This window comes from Onychostoma macrolepis, chromosome 23 (genome assembly GCF_012432095.1).
Source record: "Onychostoma macrolepis isolate SWU-2019 chromosome 23, ASM1243209v1, whole genome shotgun sequence".
Classification (NCBI taxonomy): Eukaryota; Metazoa; Chordata; class Actinopteri; order Cypriniformes; family Cyprinidae; genus Onychostoma; species Onychostoma macrolepis.
In genome coordinates this window covers 6,857,277-6,868,287 of record NC_081177.1, presented here as the reverse complement: position 1 = coordinate 6,868,287, position 11,011 = coordinate 6,857,277, and the positions used below count along the sequence as shown (strand labels likewise).

The 11,011-nt window shown below is 37.4% G+C and overlaps 1 protein-coding gene across 2 annotated transcripts; it reads right to left on the bottom strand.

Moving 5' to 3' along the window:
- Positions 1-2,343: 2,343 nt before the first annotated feature.
- LOC131532388 (protein-glutamine gamma-glutamyltransferase K-like) lies at positions 2,344-6,949 on the bottom strand. 2 transcript variants are annotated; one of them, XM_058763992.1, is made up of 14 exons: positions 6,814-6,949; positions 6,117-6,505; positions 5,810-6,001; positions 5,431-5,682; positions 5,238-5,356; positions 4,796-4,903; positions 4,489-4,666; positions 4,232-4,370; positions 3,952-4,144; positions 3,713-3,866; positions 3,293-3,577; positions 3,010-3,170; positions 2,782-2,918; positions 2,344-2,572 (listed from the first exon to the last, which is right to left on the bottom strand). In XM_058763992.1, coding segments are annotated over exons 1-14 (2,457 nt in total). In that variant the 5' UTR covers positions 6,816-6,949; the 3' UTR covers positions 2,344-2,424. The 2 variants fall into 2 exon arrangements, with proteins under 2 accessions (XP_058619975.1, XP_058619976.1); XM_058763993.1 differs by having other exon boundaries at positions 6,123-6,505.
- Between the last annotated feature and the right edge of the window lie 4,062 nt (positions 6,950-11,011).

The window sequence follows — 11,011 nt, the reverse complement described above, 5'->3', positions numbered from 1 at the left end:
TATGTCACACCATAGGACACAGTCCAGTTTTTATTTGTTAACTACCCATATACACCTGCTGTAAATGAGAGATGGGTGAGTTTCTATATTAATGAATCATTTGATTGTTATTGCAACATGCAGTAGGCGCACTCCGTTTTGAATATTAGCAGTGCTTGGTAGTAACTGATCACATATATTTAATTGTATTTGGTCCCTCTGAAATGAGCGATAAGGCTGGAGTTAACTTGGGAACATTAAGCCCTTTTAGGAAACATGAAGTAAAAAATTTGGGTGTGATCTGTGACAGTGCTTTAAAATTTAACTCTCAAATAAATGAAGTTGTCAAAGCTAGCTTCTACCAATTAAGAATGATTAGTAAGATCAAGCCTTTCTTAGCACGTATAGATTTGGAGAAGTTTATTCATGTTTTATGTAAATATGCACATAATGTAGTTATTTTAATATATTTTACTGTTATTCATTGTAAATAAATTAATAAATAAATAAAATCAAACTTACTAATAGGATTTCCCAATCTTATTTGCGTAAGAAGTTGGTGTGTTGACGTTTAAATAGCATTATCTTGTACCATAATTATGTAAAAAAAAAAAATGCAAAGAGTAAGAAAACTTGTTCCATTCATTGTAATCTACAACATGAAGTGCATTAAACATAACATTACATCAAGGTTTCTAAAAACTAGGGGGTTGTGAGTTTAATGAAAGCTGACAATTAATTAAATCATAAAAAAAAAAATAATAATTATTCATTTTAAAACAAACTCCCTTTCGAGGAAAGTCTCTTCACTGGGCCGCCATATTTGCAATGCCTCCGGGCAGCTCGTACAAGACCTATCTTAACCCCTTAACTATAACTCACAGTTTTGAACATATACATTAAGGTGCACTATCCAAACTTAAATTTTTATAATTCATGAATGAAAACATTTTGTAACATGATTTTGATGTACCATTTCCATGGTAATGCAATGTCTGATTTTAAAATGGGTTTCAAAGGATGAATTTTGAGATTATATATATATATATATATATATATATATATATATGTAGTTTGTCATGATTAGATTAAATTGTAATGGATTTAATGAATGAGGGAATCCTGAAATCTCAAAAACTGCTCGCTGAACTCACAGTTAAATTACATATGTCAAATCAGCAACAAAAATCTGAAATTAATTGCCCCATGAATGTTGTTTCTTATGCTCAAATAGCCTTTAAAAAGCTTGTTTTTCAGGCTAGACCAGCCAATGCGCATGCGGAGTCTTAACGTGCTTATGACCGCGCACCCACATCGGCTGGTCCAGCCTCAGGTTTCTATGGGAAATTTGGCTCTTTCATTTAGAAGTTGGGACTATTCCTCCATGTTGTGCGTTGCAGTTTCTCCCATTCATAAGTATAGGAGTGAACCGTCTTTGTATTCCTATAGTCTTTGTTAAAACACTTTAACAAAATCAAATAAAACACTTACTAAAAAGATGAAATATTTTTATTTACCTGCATGCCATGTGATCATTAATCAACACCAAATAAACCGTGAACATGCAAATGTGATTCTTAATTATTGAAATATTTATTTTAAAATCTCAGGGATAATTAAAGCAAATATATTTGGTGAATAAGGTTTAGATGACAAAAAGTTTTGGAATGCCCGCATTACATGTAACTAAGAAATAGCGTGAACGTGCATTTTAATTAGTTATAATTAATTGTACATGGTTTAAAAAACCTACAGAGTAATAATTCAAATTAAATGAATGTGTTCATCAGTAGTTGATGCAATGTTGAAACCCTTCTTAAACCTGAAATTACTTTTGTAAATCCAGTGTTCAAATGCTGTCGCCACCTGACTAATGACTGATCTTTATGTGAATGTCCACAAAACTGGACTATATATACTGTACATATATAATATTTATATAATCAGTAGGCTATTTTAGAAAGGAAAATGTAAAAGTTGAAAAAGAAGTTAGGGAGAATCAATGAATTATGAATAATATGTAATCATTTAATCCATAAAAAAGTAACTGTAGTCTGATTACAAGTATTTTAAAATGTAATTTACTCCTATTACAAGTACTTAATTTTTGGAATCTGATTACGTAATCCAGATTACATGTAATCAGTTACTACCCAGCTCTGCTCATAACCACATATCAAAGAGATTCAATTATTCATGTTTTTTCTAAATGCTTAGGCAGCACACAACAACAATACTAAATTAGGAAAATAGTCAAAATAAAACAACAACAAATCTTTTTTCAAGGCATTTACAAAGATTTTTAATCAGATGATTTCTTTAATGAACACAGACGTTTCAACTTTAACATTAGTATATTGTAGGTGACGTGAAACAAAACTGTTAATTCAGTTTGCAAATCAATCATGTGAAACACACATGAAAAAAATCCTCTATTTTTTTAGTTTAACAATGCTGTTTGACAACAATGTTGGCGAATCCATGCACCTGAGTGAGCTGAGGACAATTGAATGATGCCAGAAGCTTCTGTGGGCCGTGACACTTGGGAATAAACTTCTCTGTCAGGCACACTGTGGCATGCCCTGCAATGTCACTGTGAAAAAAAAAAAAAAAGGTGATTTTATGCTACTATATATGTTTTAAATTATTTGTGTGGTTTTTTTTTTAGATAAAATAATCACAAATGGTTTAGCAACAGATATTCAGTTCAACAATCATGATTTATATAATTAATTAAAAATTAAATAGAATAATGCAAACATATTTCATTATTTATTGAGCAATCAATTAAATTAATTTTACCCATAGTTAACAACTCTGGCATGCTGCAGTCCAAGTCCCACAAAGCGGAATACAGTGTTCTTCAGGACACAAGGCAGTGGATTCTGGAAAGTGATTTTGACTGGCACTTCTTGACCCAAGACAGCATCACATACCGGCTGAGAATTACCACATACAAGACACAATTTAGCACTAAATGATTTCAATCAATCAAAAGATTAAGCAGCTGAATTGTAATTTTGAACTCACAGCGATAACAAGGTCTGGTGTGCGCAGTCTGAAGCTGTACTGGGTGGCCAGAACCTGCTTAGTCTGAGCCACATCTCCAAAGAGGTTGAGCATCAGTGAAGCGTGATCCACCAGGTGTTCCTTATACTCGTCATAACTCAGGGTCCATTCCAGAGGTCTGCCTATATTGGGGAAACGTGACAAATATTGAATGCATACTCAAGTATCTTTACCCATAAGCTACATTATACCAATTGGGTGGTCTCATCTATTGCAACTCTTACAAAATTCTAGCATTTCTCACATTCAGAGGGCTTGAGCTCAATGCACGCCTGGTCTCTCTTCAGGAAGGTCTTCCTGACTCCGGTGTAGTACATGGCTGCAGCCTGGCTGTAGAGAGTGATGCTACGAGGTGAGCTGCATTTGTTTTTTAGATTGATGCAAAGCACAGCATCTTTGCCCACACATGGTCCATCACCTTTCAGGCTGACTTCACAGACAACATCCTCAGCACAGGGCAGTGGGTATGCACATCTCTTGGAGCCATGACGAACAGCTGTTTCCAAAGCTGTGCACTTCTCAGAAGAACCTGATCAATAAAAGAAAGAGTAAAGTTGACAATGGGAAGGAATCATAAAAGAGACACCAAACTTCATCAATAGTATAAGCATCATGGTTCAAAGTGTTGAGTGCTGGAATAGATGGAAATGCATGTGGTTTTTACCAAGTGGGTGTTTGTAGAGGTTTGTGATATCCACACGTTGATCTGAGCCGACAGCCTTGGTGCTGATGCAGTGACCTACTACATCCTTCTCAACGTGGACAACACCAAATGTACCATCACATCTCCTCTGCCAGTAAACTTTATCATTATTCACCTAGAACACAAAGAGACAAACAAGAATCATAAGCCCTTATATGATAACTTTGTGACAGAAAGCTAAATTAAAGGAATTAACGTACTTCAGCTAAAAGGAAGGGCACATCATGCTTCAGGAAGACCTGCCCGCTGCGTATCGCAGCAACAGAGGTGGGGCCACAGCGGAAGAAGCCCTGGCTGGTCAGTTGAGGAGTGGAATCAACCACCTGCCAACCTCCGAAACCAGATGGCAGGTCTGGCCGATTCATCCAGGCCTCATTCCACACGTGGTAATTCCTACATGGAAGAGAAGAAAGAAATAGAAACACTTCATGCATATTCAGAGGAACGATTTATGACATCACAAATGCTAATGACGCTTACCAGATTGAATCACGGTTCATGTGATCGATCGGCTGGAATTTCTCATCCAAATAGACGTCAGTTGTCAAACAAACATCAGTGTCATGAGCAGAACAGAAGTTAGAAACTGGACGAGCAGGAATACCCAAACACCTCAACACTACAAGAAAGAGAAGAATTATATTATATATATATATATAAGTGCATTACATCAATTACTTTCACACAATCACTTTATCAAAACTTTTTTTCCTCGTCCAGTCTGCAGGAACTCTTACATGTGTTAGTGACTCCAGCAAAGGCCGAACTTTGTCCATATTTGACAGGTATTCCATCAGATTTGTGGTACTGTTTCAGGATGGCACTACTGCTGCACCAGGATGTCGGAGCAGTTCCATCTCCATAGCAGTTTGACCAGTTACCAACCAGCACACCACAGTCTTTGTTGGCAATAACCTGATACAGAGAGATTATTAAAACTATTTTATTTTGAATTCAGCAAGCTTCATGAAGAACACATCTGATCATTTTAAAGGCATACCATCATGAAATCAGGGTGTTGATAAGATGAAAAAAGTGACTCACCATGTCAGACACCACTCTGGAAATGTTAATGGGGTTTCCCCATCCTGAGCAAGGTGTACAGCTCTTCTCCAACACATACATACACGCAGGCAAGATTCCCTTCTCAAACTATAAATCAGACAGAGGAGAGAGGAAATTGCAAATTGAAAAATTTGTCATGCTTTCTCTTGTGGATGAAAATGTTGTTATAGAGTAGAGTTTGTTCTATAGAATTATATCTCAGATGTTTCAAGAGAAATTGAATGTGAAAAGACATTTCCAGCAGCAACCCCAATAGGTTCCAATGCTTTTAATGCACTCAATTATTACTTATGCAGTTACTTACAGACTAGAAAAATAACAGTTATGTCATTTCTGCTGTTTTCTTGTGACCCGTCTCTCTGACATAATGTTAACTCATGTGTAAGCACTTTTGTAATATGAGCGAAAGTCTGGCTCTTACTTGACCAAATTTCCATGTTTTGCAGCCAATCTGCTGCTTAGTTCCATAGTAGATTCTGCCCATGTCATTCAGCACATACTCTGCTCTCTCCGCCTCATCACTCAGGTACACACAGTCATCTGATAAAGAGAACATTGCACTTTAAGCAAATATTCAGTTTCGTGATTATTTTAAAGTGTAATGAAATGCATACCTTTACACCAGGGGTTGAACAGCATGTAAATGTCATTTTCAGGAACACAAGGTAAAGTGAATCTGCCTCCTGGACAGTGTGTCACAACACTGAGCTGGTATCGTCCAACGCAAGCAGTCGGAACAGAGTGCACACACAGTTTGATTCGGTTTTGTCCTTGTTCCACAATCTTTGCCCCCCAGCAGTCTTTCTTGAATTCTTCCACTATTGGAACGATCACATAAGTGCCGTCCCGGATGGATGGGATGTGACCTGTAAAACACACAGAAGAACAAGAGATTCCAGTGAGGCTGAAATGCTAGTTCAGCTCCTCACATGTTCCTCCTCTACATACTGTACCTGTATGTCCTCTGTTGTCATGGGTCATATAGAAACTAACCTAGTTTGAGCTCCAGGTGAAGCTTGTCACAACTGGGACTGAAAGGACGGCACAGATCAACCCACATATTGAAACACTGTCCTCTGCGGACAATGAGACGATCATCAAGGAAACAATGTGTGTGATGCTCCTGACGATTCTGTTCGGTCCTGCATTTGAGAAGGTCAACTTTACACACCTGGAGGACAGCATCTGAGAAAGTGAAAAAAGCAGAAACAAGTAATTAGTTATCAAACAGATCATTCATTGAGTTACTATGAGTAAGTATAATTCACATATTGCGTTGCAGGACAAAAATGACTCTTACCATTACCTTCACAAACTCGCTTGCTTGTGCAATCATCCACTTTTTCCTTGATGACAACTTCTTTAGTCTCATAATCATGGCATGGAGTCAAAAAGCCATAAGGATTAGTGTATGGAGTAGTGCATGGAGTGGTGCAAGGAGTAACACATGGAGTAGCATATGAAGTAGTGCAAGGGTTAATGCATGGGTTTACATATGGGTTCACGTAAACATTTGCCCAGGGGTTACCAGATAGGTTTGTGCAAGGGTTAGCACAAGGGTTTGTGCATGGGTTATTGTAAACCGGTGCATAGCATGCTCCTTTCCAGCTGTTCTCTGACTGCAGTTTAATACGTGGGAAACGGCCGACGGTGCAATGGTTTTTGTATGGATTGTTGACAAAAGGCATCCTGTGCAAAAAGGAAAGAAGATTTTGAAGGAAAAATAATCAAATATACAACATTATGATTGTTTGCTCATGCACAAGTTCAGGTGGATCATTTATAATTTAACTTTTCCCCTGAATATTCCAGCCTTTAAATCCATTAAATTCAGGTTTGTAGAACTTCTCTTCTTTCTCAAGCTACATTTATTAGACAGCAAGGTAAATAATGTTAACTGTCTTCTTGTGGCTTATTTAATATCCATAAAACCAACAAATATGTGCAAAGTAAAAGCAGATAATAGGCATGAAGTAACATCAAAGTTGATTACTTACATGTTTTTAGTCCTTGTCCTTGTTGTTAACAATTAAATGAAGTGAGAAGTTGATTTACTGAAGCAAGTGAACAGTAAGTCCTACTTTAACCAGCTCATCTTTCCACTGCAGCCCTGGATGTATATATACTTCATATTCGTCTCCACCCCATCCGCATCTTCTGTGAGCAAGAAGAAAAGGATTTTCGTTGAGTGACATATGTTAATTTCAATGTTATGTTTCAGGGAATTAAGTCAAATTAATGTCTTAGTTTAATTGTTGTGGACTGATAGAGATGTAATTGAGGAATTCCAAAGTAAGGAGAAAAAACTTATTTATAATAATGACAAAATACCAATACCAAAATAGTCATGGCAAGGTCACTGGTTTAATTCCCATATAATGCATTAGTTTTACTTGTATTGTAAAAGATAAAAAAAAAAAAAAAGTATATTTAATTGACCTGATTTTATATAATTGTTACATGTTGACCTAGTTTCCTTATTTACCCTCATTAGTTAATTAGCTTCAGGCTCCTCCTTCCCTCCAGCTCCACCTTCATCCTCAGTCGCACCGTCTACATCGCGGTCTTCCGGATCCCCGCCTCCTCCTCAGTCGCCTGAGCCTTCAGCTCTGCCTTGGCCCTCCGGATCCTCAGTTTCACCCCGATTCTCCGTCTGCTCCGTTCCACCTGGGTCTCCACCTCCAGCAGCTCAGTCTCCGTCAGTCGGCCCCATGGTGTCGTTGGTCCCTTCTCCACCATGGCTCCTCCCGCCGTCAACTCCGCCGTGGGCCGCCATCCTCGCTGGCCTCTGGATTGCCTCCTGCTCCAGGCTCCTCCCTGGCTCCTTCCTCCATCGACTCCACCCTGGCCCTATGAACTGTGCCCCTTTCCCGTTGCCTGCCCCTCCTGCTCCACGCCCACCTCCAGAACCCCCCTCCCTCCTCTGTTGGACTGCTTTTGTCGGCGCGGGGACGCGCTGTTCCGGGAGGGGGCGAAATGTTACATGTTGACCTAATTTCCTTAGTTAACCTCATTAGTTAATTATCTCCACACCTGTTTCTGTTTCCCCTTGATTATGTTTAGTATTTAAAGCCTGTGTTCATCTTTGTTTCTTGGTCTGCTATTATTTGATCTACGTGTTTGCTACCCCTCGCTCCTGGATTATCTCTGTTTCTTGATTTGGATTATTATTAAAAGACTCTGTTTTGGTTGATTCTCCTTTGTCGTGCGCTTTAGTAAAAACTCGTAACAATAATTATTTCTGTATATTTCTATCATTTTTAGAGAGTGTTTCACTAACTGAATACATTTCTAACATTCTCTCTGGTAGGTTGTGTAAATTAAATAAAATTGCATTGTTTGTATAGAAAAATATAATTCTGTACAACTTACAGAACCAAACCTAAATTAATTCTTATCTTTTTATTTTTGAATTATATACATTTTAGGAATATACAGCTTTTGGAAAATTATCTCTATAATTGCAAAACATGATCATCTGCTACCTAATGTTTTAAAATATTTATTTTGCCAAACAGTAATAGCCTAGTTTTTACTAGTGCACCTAATTTTTTAGGGAAGATACAGTGCATTGCTTTGCAACTGTCATGCAGCTTCAGAGTTTCAAATATTTAACAAAATGCATAGCAACAATAAAAATTAAATATGACACATGAGACAGTGTTATACGTGCCATTAATTAGAGCAGTAGAGCAGATTAACTCTTTATGGGTTTATGAGCCATCATCACTATACTGTATGTGTTTCAGGTTTGCATAATAAGTGTTAATGCACTGGGTGTGTACTAGTCCTACTTAGTGTAATTAGTAATTGTAAAATTAATGCATAGTTTCATATCTTGCTCTGTCAGCATCTTTGTTTTTAAATATGTACTAATTTTACTCAAGTCACCTCATGTAAAATCTTTGTTCATTGGCTATATTGTTGTGAACAAGTATAACAGGTTCTGTTGTCAGCAGATACTGTTGAGAGGAATGACTTCAGAAGGACACATTTTGAAACCAAAAATATATCTGGGTGACAGTACTAGTACTTAAGTGTTTGTATAAGTTATAACTAAAACTGTTAAGACATCTGTAAGTAAAAGGTGTTGTAAGAAAAAGTGAAGAGGACGTTGAAGATCTCAATGAAGATGTTTATTGCAGCATATTAGGCAAAGCACATGTAGTACCTGTTGGGTTCAACGGAGTCAGAATGAACCCAGAACATCCTAAATTCAAACCTTTTATACAGTTACAGTTTACTACCCTTAATGTAAATGAAATTGCTCCTGTTGTAACAGCTTTAGTCTGTATGTTATTTAAGTTCTGACACCTCTTTGTCTGAGATGGTTCATAGTGTCCCACACCCGCTTCCATTCTACAATTGGTCACCATTTGCTCAGGATGTGATTATCCCAAATGGACTAGAAACAACATAACTGTTGACTTTCTTCTTCTCTATAATAATTAAGCCATTTTGGGAAATGAGCATGATCAAACATATATTGTGGAGTGGAATCTGGGTTGGGGCAGACTATAGATTCTTACAGTGTGCAATGAAAGGAGTTACTAGTTCCTGTGTAATGAAGTGATGTTTTCAATAGATTCATTTCTGTCAACAGATGTCTTGCAGATCTGTAATGTAAGCCCACTTCAATAAGGGCTGTGTGCAAAACCAGTGAACAAGTAGTAGAAAACTTACCACAGTTTTCCCCAACATACACACCATCTTGTGATGGATACATGAATATAAAAATACTCCAAATTTCTTGTTTCTACACCATTTTTTCCCAGTGTATGATTTGACTATGGTCTTACTCAAAGGAGACTGATATTTCCCCATCAGACAGCAACCCTTACTTTTATCATTGTGAAATTACTCATTTTACAACATATTTATTTATTTTTTTTATTTCAGGTTTTAATGAGATTTTGAATATCAGATTTTCAATGTAGAGTTTTTACATATGTAGAGTACTTCCACTTCGATACATCCATGTGAGTGACTCACAATTGGATGCTGACACTTAGGTGCATACTTGCACACAACCCACTGCCTACAGTATATACACCTGCTGTAAATGAGGCAGACATGGGTGTGTTTCTATATTAATTTACTGTATATAGATTGTTACTGCAACATGCAGTAGGCACACACCATTTTGAATATTAGCAGTACTGGGTACACTCTTAAAAATAAAGGTGATTCACGATGCCATAGAAGAACCTTGGTTCCATAAAGAACCTTTAACATCTGAAGAACCTTTCTGTTTCGCAAAAGGTTCTTGGTGGTGAAAGAAGGTTCTTCAGATTATAAAAAGGTAAGGAAGAGATGGTTCTTTAAAGAACCTTTGACTGAATGGTTCTTTGTGGAACCAAAAAAAAAAAAAAAAAGCAAGCTTCTATGGCATAGCTTGAAGAACCTTTTGAAGCACCTTTATTTTTAAGAGTGTAGTGTCAAGGTCAGCAGGAAGGGACCCAAATGCAGAGTGAGTGAAACAAATATTTATTGAAAGCACAAGTTCAGGGGAGTGCACAGGGGTGAACAGTCTTGGGACAACTCCAACCAGCAGGAGAGAACTATGCCTCCAGAGGTAGACGGTCTGGAGAACAGTCCCAGTCAGTGGCCAAACCAAGCAGCAGAATGGGGAGAAGGCCAGAGCAGAGACCAGTAGGGCATGCAATCAGAGTGAAGGGGCATAAAGCAGGCTAGTATCAATGAAAGGCTCTCTGCACCAAGCCTAGTTGGCAGACTGCCTTGGGCAACCAACAGGCAGGGAGTCTCAGGTTGGTAGAGCAGGACTGGAGGGAACACACAGCAAACACACAACAAGACAGCACTCAAAACCACACAACAACAACACAAGAAACATGTAATAAAAGGGAAAATAATAAGTAACTAAAGTAAAATAAAAAGGGTAAAGGAAATATCAAAATATAGACTACTGAAAAACGAAAGTATAAAATCAAAGTAGTTCAAAACTCGAAACAAGACTAAAGATAGTATACAAGAAAATATAAGCAAGATTGCTGAGGAACAAAACCAAAAAGATAGAAAATAAAGAGCAAAAACTGCAGAAAGAAATTAATTAGATTATATTACATTTAAATACTCATAATAAGACTACAGTTACTTTTTTATTGATTACATGATAACATAGCTACGCAATAGCAAGAAATTATTCATAATTGACTTTCCATAATTGCTCTTTCT